This window comes from Ursus maritimus, unplaced genomic scaffold (assembly GCF_017311325.1).
Source record: "Ursus maritimus isolate PB19 unplaced genomic scaffold, ASM1731132v1 scaffold_3, whole genome shotgun sequence".
In the NCBI taxonomy this organism is placed as follows: domain Eukaryota; kingdom Metazoa; phylum Chordata; class Mammalia; order Carnivora; family Ursidae; genus Ursus; species Ursus maritimus.
The window spans coordinates 23,324,672-23,343,821 of NW_024425563.1; the positions used below are offsets into that span (position 1 = coordinate 23,324,672).

At 51.4% G+C, this 19,150-nt stretch overlaps 1 protein-coding gene and 1 long non-coding RNA gene across 8 annotated transcripts in view; both read right to left on the reverse strand.

Annotated features, from left to right (window-relative positions):
- Positions 1-472: 472 nt before the first annotated feature.
- On the reverse strand, positions 473-15,006 carry LOC103676631 (leptin). 4 transcript variants are annotated; one of them, XM_040644047.1, is made up of 3 exons: positions 14,933-15,006; positions 4,836-5,007; positions 473-3,159 (listed from the first exon to the last, which is right to left on the reverse strand). In XM_040644047.1, exons 2-3 carry the CDS (start codon positions 4,977-4,979, stop codon positions 2,800-2,802), a joined length of 504 nt encoding a protein of 167 aa, XP_040499981.1. In that variant the 5' UTR covers positions 4,980-5,007; positions 14,933-15,006; the 3' UTR covers positions 473-2,799. The 4 variants fall into 4 exon arrangements, with proteins under 4 accessions (XP_040499981.1, XP_008704062.1, XP_008704061.1 ...); XM_008705840.2 differs by lacking the exon at positions 14,933-15,006 and adding an exon at positions 10,392-10,410; XM_008705839.2 differs by lacking the exon at positions 14,933-15,006 and adding an exon at positions 8,279-8,364.
- A 2,253-nt stretch (positions 15,007-17,259) lies between these two features.
- Positions 17,260-19,150, reverse strand: part of LOC103676630 — a 22,098-nt gene continuing 20,207 nt past the window's right edge. For all 4 annotated transcript variants that reach the window (XR_005838518.1, XR_005838517.1, XR_572173.2 and 1 more), the window contains exon 7: positions 17,260-17,417. This is a non-coding gene — a long non-coding RNA (uncharacterized LOC103676630). The remainder of the gene's footprint in view (positions 17,418-19,150) is intronic.

Sequence of the window (19,150 nt, forward strand, 5' to 3'; positions counted from 1 at the left end):
GGGGGGGCCGGCCCCGCCCCCCCCCCCCCGCCCCCAGTCCTCCCCAGATTGGGTTGAAACTGTCAGATTCTAACTGCATCGCAGAGATGACTGACTGTGCTCTGTGCCTGCAACGAGATAAGTCGTGTCTTTTTGAGAGTCTGTGCCCCTGGCTGGGTCTGCTATTGGGATGCATGTTGTTTGTTAGCTGTGGGGTTTTTTTGTTATTGTTGTCGTTGCTCTTTTTTGTTTAAAAAATAATGTGGTGCTTCCCAAGGCTGCTTTGCAGACCCACTGACTCTGGTGCAGAATGCTCGTTTGGCCAGCTCTGCGCTTTGGGGGAATCCTTTCGCCTGAATAACTGGTGGCCGGCTGTGGCCAAGCCTGGGCAGAGCTGACCCCAGTGAGGGATGGAGGCCAGCCAGGCCTTGCCCTGTCCCACACAAATAGCTCTTCTAAAGCCCCTCCAGCAAGGGTGACAGAAAACAAAGACCAGGGGGCAAAGTTAATTTATTTGGACTTTTTTTTAACAACAAAAAAAATTTTTTTTAAGTTACAAAAAAAGACAATCATTTACATTTTAGAACTTTCACACTCTGAGAATGAGCTGTGGTGCCAGGTTTTGGTGAGTGAAAGGCTTCAAAGATCCCAGCCTGCCTCGTGGTAATGACTGTCTAGGTCCTATTCTCCAGAACGGGTCTGCCTCTGCCCATCTCATGAAATCTCTCTGTTCTAGAACTTTCCACTCTTACCCCTTCGATATCAAACTTCAACATGTCCCTTTCCCTCCCGTCTTTTCTTTCTCTGCCTTTCTGGCTGCACATACCTTCATCCTGTGTCTCAGCACAAACAAAACAGCCTCCCCCTCCAGACAATTCACATCCCTCGCCTCCTGCAACATCGCCTCCGACTCCTCTCTCCCAGCAAGCTCTCCTGGTCTCCCCTGCCCAACGCTACCTCCAGGGAGCATTACCTGGCTCCAGGGACACTCTGGGAGTCAGAGGACCTGAACTCTATAGTCTTAGCTCGGCTCCCCGTCGGCTGCTATGGTCCTAGGTTTATTTTTAAATTGTCAGCTACGCTGCTTCAAAGGGATGTGGCTACACAGTAGTAAATTCTGCCGTGCCCTGAAAAGCAAAAATGCTACCAAGTGCAAGCAGGGTTAGCCTGCGGGCCCCTGAGCCCCGCCGCCCTCAGCTCGGCATTTCCCGCCCACCAAGGCACGCGCTCGGTTGCCATGGTGAGAGGCCAGCCTTTGCATGCTGGTGTGTAGAGTTTTTACCATCTGGAATGCAAGGTCCCTGAGGGTAAGACTGGATTTTAACGTTTACTTGGCGAGCTTCTCCAGCCCATAGCACCAATCAGGGCTGAGCACAAAGTAGGTGCTCGGTCTCAAAGTTGATAGCTTTGATTCAAATCTCCTTGGACAGATCCACCACCTAGCGTGTGATGGCCCCATCACAGGGGCAGGACGGTGGAACACCCAAGCCTCCTCGTTCCTCCCCCCAAACATGACCTCTCGGGGGAAGGGCACTCCTGGAGGCCTGGCCTGGCGGTCCGGCACTCAGCAGTGCTGGCTCAGGTCTTGGGACCATCCACTTAAGCCCACAGACCTTCCCACTGGAATAAAAACCCACCACGAATGAGTGGGAAACATGGTCTTGCTTTGCGTGAGCAGGTCGGACAAGAACCACAATTTGGCTTGCACAGCCCACGTAGGGCTACTGTTGTGTTAATCCTGTGTGGGATCATCCCTAGACCATTCCAAGGCCCAAACCAGGGACCCCTGCTCTGGGGATCGCTCTCTCCAGTGAGGGATCCGCACTCCCTGATAAGAAAGACCTCTCTCCAGCAGCTGAAGAAGGCCAGAGCTCACAACTGCCCCGAAAAGCATTCTTCAGCGCCACTCCCTCCATGGGCGGCTGGAAAACCCCCACAACCCCCCTGAAGGAGTCATCTTTTCATGAAAACCACACTAAGTGGTTGCAGAGATGAGAAAATGACCCCCCCCCAATCTGAAGAACCCATTCGGTTCAAATGTAATTCAGAAAACACATTCTGGATCCTTCCCCTTCCCGCTAACACATTCCCCCACCTCCAGGTGCACACATCTATATATCACAGATGACAAAATTCATCTTCTTTTTGAAATAACCTGGTCCTTGGAGATCCGCTCAGGGCAATGCCATTGCAAACACTGTAATTTCACATCCGTCACAGTAGAAACAAAGCCAGTTACCAAAGAACTAACTTGAGAGCCCTCAAGTCACTAGAAATGGGTTTGCCTCAGCCAGGCCCATCAGTGGGATTGGAACCAGCATCCCTAGCGCTGGCCGGCCCCAAAGAGTCTGGAAAAGTGGATGTTTTGCTTCCAGTCCATCCAGAATAAAAGGCATAATAAATAATGTGTTGCTTGGGAGTTGGTAGCTATGTGGATGTCACCCTCACGATGCTCCCAGAATTCTCAGACAGAATCTCGTTTGCTGGTCCAAAGGCTCGGCGGGTGCCTCCTGAAATCACCCCGGGTCACGCTGAAGCATGCAGTGAGGGGGGCGGTGGCACAGGAAGGAAGGCTTTTGTGAGAACCCACATCAGTTCACTGTCTGCCGGGTGGGTCCCCCTTCCCGGTGAGCATGGCATCATGCATTCTATCTTTGCTTTCCTGCCTCGGAGGCTTGGACCTTTGGAAGAGTGGCCCTGAGGTGTGAGAGAAAAACGGCCCGGGGTCCAGATAAAGGACACCCACACGGGCTCTCTCCCAGAGACACCCAGGAGCCCAGGGCTCTCTCCTCGACGTGGGCAAGAGAGGCCTCCGAGGCCTCAGCACCCAGGGCTGAGGTCCAGCCGCCGCAGCATGTCCTGCAGGGCCGCCTGCAGCCTGCTCAGGGCCACCACCTCCGTGGAGTACAGCGAGGCTTCTAGAACACCGCCCAGGCTCTCGAAGCTCTCCAGGCCCCTGGCCCGGGGCAAGGGGCAGCTCTTGGAGGAGGCCAGCAAGTGGAGAAGGTCCCGGAGGTTCTCCAGGTCATTAGATATTTGGACCACATTTCTGGAATGCAGACTGGTGAGGATCTGTTGGTAGATGGCCAACGTCTGGTCCATCCTGGACAGACTGAGGACCGGGTGGAGCCCAGGAATGAAGTCTAGACCAGCGACCCTCTGTTTGGAGGAGACAGCCTGCTGGGAGAGAGGAAAAGGGAGAGTGGGATCTCAGAGAAGTTGGTTCTGCAAGGCCTCGGCCTCTCCTGTGAGTGTGGAGGTCCACTCTCTTGCTTGCCTCCTGTCCCCCTTCCTCACCACCCGGGCCCAGGCCCTTGTTTATTGGGCCCCAGGGGCTGCCAAGCTTGCAAGCTGGTCTCCAGGACTTCTGTCTTCCTGCCCTTCCCAAATCATCCTGCCCTCCCGTTCCAGACCAATCTTCACAGGTTGTTCCCTCCTCTAAATGGCCTCTGCTGTGGAAGCAGCCATGAGGCCTGATTCCTACTTAGTTAAGTCTCTGCCCCAGGCACTGAGGTTCTCCTGAAGTGCCCCTTCCCCAGCTGTCCTCTCCAACTTCCACCCCCAGAGGACTTCTCCTTCCCAGTCAGGTTCTCCAAGGCTTCCCACCCCCTCAGAGATGAAGGCTGGACCCCCTTGAAGAGTGCCCCACCTCGTTCCTCTGCTCCAGTAACACTGGTTACCAGGCGGGGTTCTCCCCTTCCCCACCGCCTGCAGTGCTCTCTCTTGGCATCACCCAAGCTGGGACACTCTCGATCTATAATGTGTGGCCTTGTGAAAGCATGGAGACTCACAGGTTTCTTTCTATAAAATGCCCAAGACTCTATCTAGTTCTGAGCTGTCTCTCCTTTGGCCACCTAACTTTTCCCTGGCTACCCAAGGCCACTGTCAGACATGCATTAACAGGCAGGAGATGTGGAAGTTTCTAGATTGCTCCATGCTGGGGGAGCAAGCAGGCTTTTATGACTGGGGCTACCAAAAACCACAGCTAGAAACCTTTAATGAGGGCATGCTGTGTTCTGGTTCTGTCGGGGGCCGGGGAGGGGGCTGGATCACTCGCTTTATCTAATTGAATCTCATAACAACCTTGTGAAGTCCCTTTTGATAGTCCCACTATCTGGCTGCGGAAACCGAGGCTTCAAGACACTGAGGAACTAGCTTAAGATTTTACGGATAGAGAACAGAAGGGTGAAGATTCACATTCGGTCTTCCTAATTCCAAACACAGCCCTCATCTGCGAAATGGCCAAGGGTCTAGGCCTGTGGACCCCAGGACTCTCAGTAATAGGGAGAAGCTTCACAGGGCCAGAGTTCAGCTAGGAAGAATGCACAGTGTGGGTGCCTGGGTGGCTCAGTTTATTAAGGGTCTGCCTTCGGCTTGGGTCATGATCCCAGGGTCCTGGGATCAAGCCCCAAGCTGGGCTCACTGCTCAGTGGGGAGCTTAGTGTACCCTCTGCCCTTTCCCCTCCCACTCGTGCTCTCTCTCTAGCTCTGCTCTATTCTCAAATAAATAAATACAATTTAAAAAAAAAAGAATGCCCCATGATAAGCATATTCTAGCAACATGACAGAGGCCCAGAGAGGACGCAACTGGGGGTCTGGTCACCTGCCAGTGGGACACAAGGACCTTTATGGCTTCCTCTGGTCCTGCACTAGGATTCCCATCAAGGAGGAAGGAGAGGGAGGAGGTGGGAGGGGGAGGGGAGAGGAAGTGAGAAGGCAGCCGCTTGCGCAGTAGGGAGAAGTCAAGGCCATTATGGCCCCTACATGGGGCTGCCCAGGCCGCAGCTAACATCTGAGGTCCTGGTTTCCCCTTGGGCCGGCCAGAGCTCTGTTTTGTCTTCTCAGACCCTCCCTACCGTGTGTGAAATGTCATTGATCCTGGTGACAATCGTCTTGATGAGTGTTTTGGTGTCATCCTGCACTTTTCGGATCGGCACGGCTTCAATATAGGACAGATAGGGCCAAAGCCACAGGAATCGGCACAGGGGTCCGCAACGCATCTTCCTTCCCAGGATGGACTTCTCGGGCCTGAAAACAAAGGAACCACACATAGCAAGTCGCTGGGATCTCAGAAAACACCCAGACGTCTTGTTACCAACCACATTATCGGATGTGGATAAAAACGAGACTTGCGGGGCGCCTGGGTGGTTGAGCGTCTGCCTTTGGCTCAGGGCGTGATCCCCGCGTTATGGGATCGAGCCCCGCATCAGGCTCTTCCGCTGGGAGCCTGCTTCTTCCTCTCCCACTCCCCCTGCTTGTGCTCCCTCTCTCTCTCTGGCTGTCTCTCTCTTTCTCTGTCAAATAAATAAAATCTTAGAAAAAAAAAAACGAGACTTGCTTTCTGCCACAGCAATCATCCCCTCAGCGTCCCAAGACAATTTGTTATCTAGAATTACATTAATGAAATGCATTTCCTTGGGGAGGCAAGGCCTGACCAATTAATCTACGAAGTGGTGTGGGACAGACCACAGAGCAGTAAGCCAGGGCAGGAGCAAATGGACATTGTGGAGATGATATGACTTTATTGCACGCTGCGAGGAAGAGAATGGGCTTTTAAGGTGTGGTCTGAATCCAGCCATTTAATAGCTGCCTGACTTTAAGCATCTCCCATAACCACTAAAAACTCCACCTGCATCTCCTGCAATATACCTATCTCTAGGCTTTTATGAGGATCAAATGAGACAATGCATGTGCGAGAGCTTTAAAGGTGTTGTGAAATGTACCCTATTATTATCCTTATTACTGGAGATGATGTTACTTGTCTCTCCGTTACTCTCTCACAGCGGCCTGCTGATACCTCTGTGATGGCATTTATCACTGGCTTTATTACTTCCTTTCTCTCCCACCAGGAGCCTGAACGCAACCAGCACTGGTGGAAGGTCTGCTAATGTGTCAGATACAGAGCCGGGCACAAGGATACAATCGTGAACAACAGATGTTCTCTACTCTCGGGTTGCTAATGCATTAATAGGAGAGAGAAACAGGTCAGCAGGCCATTCCAGTACAAGAAGAACAAATTTCACGAGGATGAGTGCAAGGACTACAAAGGGGGCTCCCTGGAAGAGGTGTCACCTGAGTTGAGTATTAAAGACCCAGGAGGGGTAAGAATGGAAAGCGGTTGCCACAAGTGGTCAGAAAACAGCTGGTTTAAAGACATAGAGGCAGGGACGTCTGGGTGGCTCAGTCAGTTAAGCGTCTGCCTTCAGCTCAGGTCATGATCCCAGGGTCCTGGGATCGAGTCCGTATCAGTCTCCCTGCTCAGTGGGGAGCCTGCTTCTCCCTCTTCCCCTGCTGCTCCCCCTGCTTGTGCTTCCTCTCTCTCCAATAAATAAAATAAAATAAAATAAAATAAAATAAAATAGAGGCAGGAGAGACTATAACATGTTCATCCAGAATGTTTGACACTTTCAAAGTCATGGAACAATGAATTCTAATATTAATAAGATGCAGATCCTTGAGTAAGCAGCAAAGTTCTAATGAGATACATAAGACAAAAGGTAATACGGTTAAGTGTATGCGAGTCTGTGATCCATGCTAAGGTTGTGAGCGTGAGCCTGAAATGATAATCAAATGTAAGTAAATATTAGCATGAAGGTTCTGGAGAAGGCAAAAAAGTTCATCTCTGTTTTTTATGTCCTGCCTCATCTGGGTCTTGATAAAAACAGATAATACATTTCTGTCCACAGGTGGCAATATTAGTATAATTCATATTCTGGCAATATAATAGAAATAAACAGTCCGTTTATATATTACTTACCATGCTTGATCAAAGGCATGCTTTTAATCTGAATTTTATAGAAGAGGGAAATCGAGGGTCAAGAAGATGCATTAACTTGCTCAAAGTCAAACAGGAGAGTGGCAGAGTCAGGGTTCTGCTTAACCCAGAGAGGCTGGGGTACTTTCTCCCCACCCCACATTTTCTCCAGACTTTAAGGACAGCCCCAAATTACAAACCACCCCAATACTCAACCAAGGTACCTCCTGGGACCATGGTCCTTGGAAACAAATACCCTGCTCTAGAATGAAGCTATGAGATTGTACCCCCATATCAACTTGGAGTATGAAAAAATCCCAAGTAATTCAGGAGGGGGCACTTCAAGTGTTTCTGGGCTTGCTTTCTCTCTTATAAAGTCGAAGCTCCCTCTATTAACTACCGATTACATGAGTAAACATTTCCACCAGATGTTTGTGGAAGGAGTTAAGTAGCGCTAATCCCCAGTATAGTTCCTCGAAACCCTGGCAAAGGTGAAAAGTATAGTGGTTAGGTCCCAAGATGTTAGTGAGCCTCTAGGCAGAAACACTTCACATCCCTACGGCGTTGGTTCCCATTAGTAAAATGGAACGAATAACACCACCTGGCTCAAAAGGGTCAATGAGACGAAACTGTCAAGCCCCTGCGTGTTGCGCGTGTTTGTGCTGAAGGGTGGGGTGGGGGGCAGAGGGCAGCAGTTGGGGAATTGTGTGATTACTGGGGTAACACTGCCCGTAGCCAACCCTGAATCTAGCATTTGGCCCGCTGCCTCCCCTGGGCCATCTCAGCAGAGTGCCTGGCTTTTCTGGGTGTCCCCCCTGCGGCACAAGATTGAACGGTACCCTTTTCTAGGATTCTTGCGTAATGACACCCTCCTTCCCAAGAGAATTTATTACCAGATTAACTCTGGTCCTAGTCGCTCTCCCACAATGGCCACCCTGTAACACCCGAATGGGGAGACAGTTTTACAAGACCCTCTATCACCACTGATAATACGCTTCAGCGGACGCAGAAAAGACACTGCGGTTCCTTGGAACAGGGGGTTGAGAAGCTGCTGCTAACCCCGCCTAAGAGGAGGAGGCCCGGTTCAGGGCGGTTCTGTAGAGATGCCATAACGAGTCCACCTGAGATCAAAGTGCTGGAGAGAACGGGGCCCGCCAGCACACACCCCACAACACGCGTGCTCCCGTGCGCACACACAGCATGTGCACACACACACACACACCAACACACCGGACCCTTTTACTAGAGGCTGCTAGTTGTCTCCCATAGCTATTCCTCCCTTCTTCCCAAGTAATAGCATATCCAAGTTTAGAGGGTGATGTGCCTTCCAGAATAAATCCTACGCTTCTCTGCTTCCCCCAACTAGGTTTGGCTATGCCACTAAAGTCTGGCCACTTAAGTCACAGCACGAGGCTGTGTGGCAGCTCTTGGGTTGCGTGCCTTGGCCTCTTCCTCGTTCATCCCTCCCTCCACCCCATGCCTGCATTGTGGACATGGAAGCCGGGGTTCTGGCGCCATCTTGAATCACGAGGAGGAGAGGCTCACCTCATAAATGGTGGTGTGGGCAGCTGGAGGTCAGGTCCCTGAGGACTTTGTGGAGCCGAGGTGACATGCTGGCCTCAGACCGCCCGTCCCTGGACTTGTGCTGTGCGTGTGAGAGACATAACCTCTGTCTTGGTTAAGCTACTGTTACGTTGGGTCTCTGCTAAATGCAGCCAAACTTAATGCGAGCTGATTTATACACCTGGATATGGGCATCAGGACAGAGTGGACGTCAAGTGTTCCTGGGTTCCCCTGAGTGTCAGTACCTGGGTGGGGCCTGGCTGTGGCCCAAGACGGTGGTGCAGATGGCAGGTGAGGGCAGAGTTTAGGGACTAGAGAGGGGAGGGGTAATTCAAGACAGCAGCCACAGCCTCACTAAGCACAGCACCTGACACCTAATAGTTACTCAATGGATAGCGGATGGTGGACAGCTAACGTGCATTGATCGCCCACTGTGGGCCAGGTACAAAGACAAAGAGGACATGGAACCACAGGAAGGCGGGAATCAGGACTCGGGAGGGATGGGAGTGAAGACTGCGGGGTTTCCCAGAAGCGCAGGGAATACACTGCAGTATTTTAGGCTGTCAACTATGAACATATATTATTTGTTAGAGATAAAAGTAAAGAACAAAGCTGTGCTCTTGAACAACCAGTTTACATAATTAGCTATAACTCCAGGCAGAATGTTTAAACAGACAGCATGCCCAGGGTAATTCAGGGGAGGGAGACGTGTGTAAAATGACGAACTCTGGAGTTCAGCAGAACTCTGCTCGAGTTGGAGTACAGAACCTTGGACAAGCTTGCCAAACTCTCTTAGACTCATTTCTCTTAGTTATAAAGTGGGAATGATACAGACTGTAATTCCCACTTGAGGCTGTTCCGTAGATGAAATGAGACAATGCATATAAAGGGTTAGCTAATACACGTTAGCTGTTATCACCACTATTTCCAGTAAGGAATCAAGGAGGCTTCTTGGAGGAGGTGGTATATGATAAGGGCCGTAGAGTCAGGGGGAATTGGGTTTGTGAAGGTGGAGGAGAGGAGCAGCCCAGCCGAGGGCTCAGAGGCTGACGAACACCTGTGAGCTCAGGCCGTGGTGGCTCACAGCCAGCACGGGAGGTGTGATGGGCCAGGAGGTGGGGAGGGCTTGGGCCCCGAGGGCCACATAGGGAGGCTAGGCTTCTTTCGTGGAAGTGAGGAGCTCCGACTGTTCCCAGGCTAATGCTCTCAGCCCAGGTGACAAGAAGGATGGAGATGGAAATTGGTGACAGCACAGGGAGGGAGTTGCAACGCCGCGGATTTGCTGGTTGCAGCTGGTGGGACCTCAGGCAGACCCATCCAGCTGACGGCCGGGATTGGGAGTCACATTCAGAAAAACAGGGCTGCAGATGGACACCCGGGAGTGCCCAGGTGGAGAGGGCTGAGGTGGGAGGAACTGGGAGGAGAAAGGCGATTGTCAGCCAGCTGTCTGGGCTGCAGCACCTTTCCTCTCTAGAAGTTTCCAAAAATGGTTTTGAACCTTTAGCAGCTGTCATTTTCTGAGAGTTAAAAGATGAACCGCTGAAATGTTGATACAACATCCTGTCTCTTTTGTTTCTCTCTGCCCATTACTCAAGCAGAGCCTGGGGAGGGAGATGGGCACCGCTGGGGAAGGTGTGGCCAATGGGCTGCACGCACACTGGCCAAGGCCTCCCCTTCCCTCTGCTAGCTCCCTGCCCCACTCCTCTGCTCATCCTCTGGACCTCCTGTTCACTAGCTTTTGCCTCCTGCTGCCTTCCCTCTCCTTTAATTAAGACCCTGACGCTCTGTGTCACCTCTACCAGCATCTCCTGCCATGGGTGCCCTGGAGAAGAAAAGAGAAAACCCAGAAAATGGAGCCTCCCAGGGCAGCACTAGAAAAGGAAATGTCACCACAGAAAACCGTTCCAAGGCAGAAGGAGAGGCTCATACAACCACACCTTCCATCTGACCACAATTTCCCACTCTCTGAGTTCACCTGGGACCTGGGGGCTGGGCCCAGCTCTATTCATCCTTAGCTGACCACCCCCACCCCCCGCAACCCTGCCCCACTTCTATGTGGGCCCCCCACCTCTGCCTTCTCCACGGACAAGCTCACCTCCCATTTCCCCAAGACGCTGGTGGCCTCCAGATGTGACCTTCTTCACCTCCACTCTGGTCCTAGGGGATGAGGCAGACCAGGGGGGGCTTCTCTGTCAAGACATGGGGGTGCTTCTCTAGATCCAGGCTGGAAGGTTTGCTGGGCCAAGGTCAGGCCTGCCTACAGCCTCCTGATGATAGCAGTGTGGGGGTGTGGGGGGGAGGTGGGGGAGAGCTTAGGGTCACAGAGGCATTTGCTGGTGGAGGCTGCTAGCTTTGAGCTATCCAAAGTCCCTTCTTCTCCCGGCTGAAAGTGCGAGAGGTTAGCTTGGACCCAGCACATACTTCTCTCTTCCTTCTTCTCTTCTCCAGCCATTGGGATTTCTACACTCCTCTCTTTAATAATCCTCGGTGTACTAGTGTGGAATTAAATTCAGATAATTTGGTATTTGCTGTTAATTATGAGGGAAAAGCTTTGGATGGTCTAAGCCTCTCCCTGCAGAAATTCTTCCTGTGGGCTCCCTCCCATCCTTTCCTTCTACTTTCCCTTTCTTCCTTTCTCCATAATTCTAAGCTGGAAGGGACTTGGGGACAGGGAAAAAAAAACAAAGGATGAATAGAGACAGAAAGACTGGATCTTGGTCATTCAAGCTACTCAGAATCCAGTGGAACAAACAGAAGCTAAAATAACTCATTTTAATACAACCTCATCAAGCTTATGAGGGAAGGAGCATAGAATCTGGGGAGCACAGAGGAGGGTTTTGACTCTGGGGAGGTGAGGACAGCTTTGTAAATGAGGCAGTATTTGAACTGAGACCTTAAACACAGGAGTCCCCACGGGGAAGAGGACAAGCAGGGCATTTCAGACCAAGGCGAGCATGGAGTTGGGGAAAACTATGGTGGGTTTAGGAGAATTCAATATGGCAGAACGGTAGAGCCTGTGAGGCTAAAGAGCTAGAATGTCCCAGGCTTGATTCCACCTCGTGGGGGATCTGCCCTATTAAGAGCACACGCGCGCACGCACACACACACCCACCGCACGCGGGCCCTGGAGGCCATGTCTGCACGACCAGTGGTAGGCAAGAGACCGAGAATACTCTCCTCCCTTTCCTTATCTCTTTCTCCTCCAAACCCTGATTAGGTTAATCAGCATCTCTCCCAGGAACTGAAAGCAGGGCTTCAGAGACCCCAGTCTGTCTCTACGGAGGGCTCAGAAGTTCTGGGGGAGCCATGGTTGCCCTCCTGTGCATGGAGTAGCTGAGGAAGACCAGACTTCATCCAGTAACAGGTGGGTACAGTCAGTGCCGTGCCTGAGCTCCTTCCTGACTTCTTTCTGGTTCCCGACCTCATCGGTTCTGGGCCCTCTCTGTCCTTAGCCTCCACTGTGAGATACTCTTCCACAAATACTCACTTGAGTATGTTCCAACTCTCTGAATGTATTTTTTAATCCAGGGGAGATATAGATAAACAATGTAAGAGGACCAAGTGTCAAAAAATCAATCTCACTCTTGTTGGTTGCAATATATTTTTTGAAACCCTGAGCTAGCCTGAGTGGTTTTCTCTTCTTCACAACTGAGAGCCTTGTTTGAGAAATGTTAACATACTTAACCAGCAGCCAGAGTGCGGGTGTGGGGGTTACATTCTTCTGACTCATCACAAACCACCTTTAGATCTGATCCCCATCCTGGATGACCAATAGGTTTCAATTCCAGTGTCAACTCTGCTCAGTTTTTCGGGGAGGGGACCTAGAGCTCCATCCAGCCTTAGGGGAGAGGGCGCCTCGATCAGTTAGTGCGGTGTGCCAGGCGCAGGAGGCATGGCCGTGCTCTTTGTCCCAGCAGCTCCCAAGGGCCTGGCGCAGAGCAGGTCCTCATTAATATTTGTTGAAAGAATAAATAAAGTATTTCCCATCTCTGATCTTCATCGTCTAACCAGGTTCACCGACCTCTACCACCGTTCACCTGCCCCTGTCTCAAAGTCACATCAAAGAATTGAAGGCAGGACACACTTGGGCTTCCAGGTTTCCCCTTAACGGGGACCTTGGTGGGCTTCCTGCCCCTCGGGTGTGTCCTCCGGCCCCCTGTGGTGGTTTCCCGTTCCTTTCAGCTTCCTGAGTTCTGCTCCATCCTGACGGTGGTCCCAGGGGCTCCCGGCCTTAGTCCCATTCATCAGCCTGGCTCCAGCCCTTTGCTCGCTTGCTCAGGGCCTCCCGCCCTTCTCGGAGACCTCTCCGCCTCCTTTCTTCTCTGTGGCTTCCCCCCTGCCCTTGCACTCCTCCCCAGCCTGCTGCACCCCACAGCACAAGCACAGTGTGCACACAGGTGGGGGTGAAGTCTTCAGTGCGATCAGTGAGATGTCAGCGGTGACACCCATCACGCACCCCGTTTTGGGGAGCGACGAACTGGGCCGGAGAGACTGTAAAATGCAGTTTGAGGCGCATCTGTTGTCACACATGGAGTAAGCGCCCAGAACTCCCTGAGCCCAGGCATCAGGTGTGTTGTTTTTAAGCAAAAACAACCTCTTTCGGGGCGCCTGGGTGGCACAGCAGTTAAGCGTCTGCCTTTGGCTCAGGGCGTGATCCCGGCGTTCTGGGATCGAGCCCCACATCAGGCTCCTCTGCTATGAGCCTGCTTCTTCCTCTCCCACTCCCCCTGCTTGTGTTCCCTCTCTCGCTGGCTGTCTCTATCTCTGTTGAATAAATAAATAAAAAATCTTAAAAAAACAAAAACCAAAAAACAACCTCTTTCTATTTCTCTGAGACAATTGTGTGGACAAAGAAGAACTTCGAGGCTCCGGGGGGGGGGGCAGGCCAGAACGGAGCTTCTGCCACAGACTCCTACATGGCCTCCCGATTGACTGATTGCAGGACAATTTGGCTTGATTTTCCCTGAAATCACATGCACGCTGTTCAAAGATGCACTCCCCACAAGGACTCTACTTCCCTGAAGCCCCTTCTCTCTCCCCAACTCCCACATTCCCTTGTTCCCTCGGTCTAGGCTGCAGAGGGGGACAATGACATGGGTTCTGTGCGGAGAGCTCTCCCAAGCGGCCACCTCCACACCCTGCACGGGCCACTCAGACACGAGAGGCATCTGCCTGGGGCGGAAAGGCAGGAATTCACTGCAATCTCCCTGGCTCTGTCCTTGGCGCTTGGAGCCATTTCCTGGAACGGAGGGGGGTGGAATATTTCCCCCAAATACCAAGAAGAGTTATTTTGGGCATAAGATGTACAAAATATGAGAAGGACGCTCCTTTGGCCAACATGGACACGTTCCCCTCAGCCCAATGTCCTCAATTGCTAGAAAAGGGAAGAACCTAAAAATATCCACTGTTTTTCTCTTGCCTTCTCCCCCTACCTAAATGAGAGAAATGATCCCCCTGGCGTCTCTGCTCCTGAGGACACAGGAATGGCAGCGACTATGGTTCTGCAGACCAGCCTGGTGGGAAAGACATTGGGTACCCTCTCTCCCACCAGTCCCAGCTGACTGCTGCCCACTTCAGAACTCTACAGAGCAAACTTCCCGGTTCCTGGTGCCTACCACGGGGAGTCCTGGAGCTGGTGCTCCTGGGGCCTCGCCTGCAAGTACCTGCCCTCTGCCCCGCCCACCCCAAGAGCCTTCCAGCAGAAATCAAACATCTCATCCTCTCCCAAACTGCTATTCTCCAATGACAAGCAGGCCACTCGTCTTGGATCTAGCTTCACGTTAAGGCGTCACAGTTCCAAAATGCCACCATCTTGCAGCTATGGAAACCGGCACGTAAAGGCGACCACACCCACAGTGAAATGTACACTCGGCGGGGAGAGGAGGCCGACTCCGCCTGGGGCCCACCTGCCCACAGTGGGTGTCTGCCGGACCGACAAGACAGCTGCTAGCAGTGAGAATCATGCAGTAGGCTCCTCCGTGACCCGCTGCTCTGTCTCCTCAGAAAACCCCAATTTCATCCGTGATCAAGAAGGCAATTTGCTTGGCTTAGAGGCCAGGTGTGGTGAGACTCGGCAGAATTTCTCGGAGATATCTGGGTTCTTGCCGACACTTTGCTCCCCACCTCTACCCCACAGTGGTCCTGCTCCAGGCTTTGGCCTTACACGGATCCTCGCATTCACACATCAGAGATGAACACCCCCACTGGAGAAAGATGCCGGAATTCCCAGCCGCAGAGCAAAGCTAGTCCTCAGAAACCGAACGCTCATACCGAACCCCCAGCACCCCCGACTTAGTCTCCTTCAGATGGGGGCAGGGTACCCTGATCTTCGGGGATGTGCTCAAGGCAATTTCCAAAGCATCTCAGCATCTGGGCTGGCGGCTTGGACGGTCCCCTGGGACCCTCACAGATTCCTGCTCCGTGGGCACTGGCGCAGCCCGGCTCGGAACCCAGATCTCCCCGGCCGCCTTCCCTCCCGTTAGAACTCCAGGACAAAGCTGCCATGGTCCAGAACCAAGCCTGCCGCCCTGCCCCTCGCCCGCCTCAGTTTCCCCGGCGTTCAGGGTGGGGTGGGGTGGGTTGGCTGGCCAAGAAAGACCGGAGGAAAAGGAAAGAAGAGCGTGCCCGGGGCCTTACCTCGCAGCTGCTGGCGTCGCGATTCCTCCGGGGCTCCATGCCTGCCCGCCCCTCTTATAGCCGCCCGAGCACAACTTGCGCAACGGGCCGGCAGGCCCGGGCGCACCCCGAGCGCCAGCTCCCGCCCCGCCCCGCCGGGCAGCGTGGGGCAGCGTCCGTCCGTCCGTCCGTCCGGCTGCGGGGCAGGGGCCTCGAGGGAGGGCGTCCGCTGCGTCCGGAGCCCCGCGCGCACCCTCGGCGACGGCCCGAAAGCCCGGGGGGCGGCTGGCGGGGGCGGCAAGTGCTGGCCGTCGCCCCCGAGGCTCGGCCTCTCAGGGCCAGGTGGCGGTGAGGGGCTCCTCTGAGCCGCCTGCGAGCTCGGACGGCGCGCCCTCGACCAAGCGGAGGCTCACCGACGGCGAGGCCCGCGCTGCCGGCCCGACGGCCCCGCCGTGCAGCCCGTGCCCCCGCCCGGGATGGGGGTCTGCTGGGCACGCCTGGAGCCCGCCTTCCAGGGCTCAGGCACGCGGCACTGGGCTGTGAGGAGTCTGCACCCGGGCCACACTGGGTGTGCTGCTCCGGAGGGTTGTGAGGACCCGGCACTGCGGCCTTTGGGGATGCTCTGGAGGCACGGAGCCCATCCTCCACCCAGTATTTCTCACGTCCATAGGAGAGGGTGCGGAGCGCTGATTTCTTCTCCCCGTCTGGGAGTAGGAGCCGGAGCCTCCCTCGCCTTCAGGGACAGGGAAACTGAAGTCCAGAGAGGTTAAGTGACTTTCTTCAGAACCCCCAGCTGGGAAGGGGTAGAGCCGGGCCAGGGACCCAGCTAGATCAGGCCCATTCCGTCCCCAGAGCAAAGCGCAGCCCTAAAACAAACCGTTCAGTTAGGAACCAGCCCATCTTGCCTGGGAGCCGTGGGCAAGTTATGTGTGCCGGCCGAATCCGGCCACCACCTGTTTCGGTATGGCCCTGGCTAGGAATGGGTTTTGCCTTTTTAAACAGTTGGAAAAAATAAAATGAAATAAAAAGAAGAATGGCACATGAGCATGATGTGAAATTTACATTTTAGTGTCCATAAAGTTTTGAATTTTGTCTAAAAAATTTGGGGGGATCTTTTCTCTCTTGTACCTACATATCTCTGATGTTGCCTCATAGTTGGAAAAGCCTCAAATGTTTATTATCCAGCCCTTTGGAGAGAAAGTTTGCCAGCCCCTGAACTAAAGGATACACTGCACATTAGCTCCTCTGGGTCTTTATCCCTGCCGGTTACGGTGGGGGTGCAGAACTGCTCACCGGAGCTCCTCCCAGCACAATCTCCCCATTGCACTGGGGTCTCCTCCTTCCCCCATTGAAGAAGCTTGTCCTGGTCACCTTGCCAGCCAACTTCCCTCCTTCCAGCTGGCTTGGGTGACCTCTTCCACCTCCTCTCACAGGCTGTAAGTGGAAGGCAGCGGTTGGGCCATCCCCTTTTTAAGTCCTGGTACCTTTGCAGTTCCAGGTGCATGTGGGTGCCCAGGAAAAGTTTCCCAAATGGAACCCCAGGGGCACCATGTGCCACAGAGCTTATTTTGGACATGCAGTATTAGTGACCACAGTGTGGGGATTCCTCTAGACTCAAGGCCCCTGGGAGGTGGATATTTAAAAACACCCCTGCAGTGATGAGGGTGTGGAGGGGACGAGGAACGCTAGGCTGACACAGGTCCTGGCGACACCATCAGATCACATTGGAGACTTTCTGATGGAAACATGCCCCGCCAGGACCACAAGGGTCTGTTTTGTTCACTGCTCTGTCTCCAGCTCATAGTCCAGAACCTAGCATGGCATATTTCATTTTTAAGACATATTTTTAAATGAAAATTTCAAACATACAGAAAAGCAGGCAATATACCCATCATCTGGATTTCCCGTATTTGCTTCATGGACTTTTTGGCCAAAGTATTTTAAAGCAAATTGCAAGCATCGTGACATTTCATCCTTAAGTACTTCACTGTGTGTATCTAAAAAATAAGGAAGCATTTCCCCATAACCACAAGACCATTGTCACATAATTCCTTAGCATCCCAAAAAAGCAACTCTACATTCAGATTCCCCCAAATATCTCAAAAATGTCCTTCATAGTTGCTTTGTTTGAGCCAGGTTGTTTTGTACTTATTTAATAACTATTTATAGAAGGAAGGAAGAAAGGAAGTTGAGCTAATATTTGTGGAGGTCAGAAAGTGTTAGCATTGCCTGTGATTTGTAATTGTATTGCCATCGAAAAGGTGGGAAACCAACTAAATGTCCAACATAAGAAATTAATAAGATTATTGAAAAGCCACATAAGAACAGTAAGCACACATTAAAAATTATGTTGCAAAATAGAATATTTAATGATGCAGGAAAATAATTCTATTTTGTGAACTGGAAAGAATCCAATTACAGGGCTTCTGGCTGGGTCAGTCGGAGGAGCACGCGACTCTTGATCCCGGGGTTGTGAGTTCGAGCCCCACGCTGGGTGCAGAGATGACTTAAAGAGGAAAGAAAGAAAGAAAGAAGAAAAGAAAAGAAAAGAAAAGAAAGGAAAGGAAAAGAAAAGAAAGAAAAAGAAAGAAAGAAAGAAAGAAAGAAAGAAAGAAAGAAAGAAAGAAAGAAAAAGAAAGAAAGAAAGAAAGAAAGAATCCAATTATAAAATGGTGTTTTCCGATCACACACATTCACACCAAAATACACGGTATCGCTTTTGGGAGTGGGATTAGAAATGATGTTTAATCTCTTTTTTTGTGCTTTTCTGCTTTTAGAAAGTGTCTACAATGGAATTACGTTTTAAAGAGAAATATTTTATGGTGCTGTGTTGTTTTCATGTAGCGGCTGTTGCATCACTGCCATCAAGTTTTCCTTGTCCCCAGCATCTTTATGACTTGGCTCCAAGTAAGGGCTTAGCTTATTTACAGACCCCATGGCAGCCTGGGGTTATTCGTCTCAGCGCACCATCTTCGGGGTCACAGGCTGGATTTGAACAGATCTCTTGCATGAAAATGAAGCAGCACCTGAGGCCACATTGCAAGGATATGGACTGCCTCTCTGTCTGTCTATCCATCACCTACACTTGGTTAATTAATAAATCTTTACGTTATTTTGGGGCGCCCGGGTAGCTCAGTCAGTTAAGCTCAGGTCATGATCCCAGGGTCGTGGGGTCGAGTCCCACGTCCAGCTCTCTGCTCAGCAGGGAGTCTGTTTCTCTCTCCCTCTGCCTTTCCCCTGGCTTGTTCTCTTGCTCTCTTTCACCTCTCTCTCTCTCAAATAAATAAATAAAATCTCTAAAAAATAAATCTTTATATTATTTTATTTTATTTTATTTTATTTTTTTTAAAGATTTTATTTATTCATTCGACAGGATAGAGACAGCCAGCGAGAGAGGGAACACAAGCAGGGGGAGTGGGAGAGGAAGAAGCAGGCTCATAGCATAGGAGCCTGATGTGGGGCTCAATCCCATAACGCCGGGATCACGCCCTGAGCCGAAGGCAGACGCTTAACCGCTGTGCCACCCAGGCGCCCCAGTAAGTATACTTAAATCACTATATTTGTTTGTGTTGAAATGTAATTACATGAAATATTAATTCATTTAATTAAATCTATGGATTCAAACATCATGTATGCAACAATATGGTTAGATTAATGACAGTGCATCCATAAGATGAGACATATGCCTTTAAAAAGATGGGCACAGCTCTGTGTGTGCTGGTAAGAGATTATGTTTGAGATCATTAAGGTATACATACACTGGTAAGAAGTGATATTCTGGATATAGTAAATGGAAAAAGTGAGATTAATAATGGTTGAAGCTGGATGATGGGTGCGTGGGGATTTGTTAGGTCATGTTTTCTTGTAAGTGTATTACAGAGATTTGAAGTTCGCCAAAATAAAAAAATTTCAAGACAAGGGACAGGAAGAGTAGTGTGTTTGCTATGACATTATTTGTGTGGGTTTTTTTTTTTTTTTAAGCAAACAGATGAAGGATAGAACGTGAATATCCATAGAAGGACACACCAGAAACTGGTAACAACAGTTGCTACGAGGGAAAGAGGGAGGACTGAGAAGAGACAGAGTTTTCATATCTCTTTGTCCTTTTTTGAATTAAAAAAATAAAATAATATTTTATTAAAAATAAAATAATAGGGGCACCTGGGTGGCACAGCGGTTGGGCGTCTGCCTTCGGCTCAGGGCGTGATCCCGGCGTTATGGGATTGAGCCCCACATCAG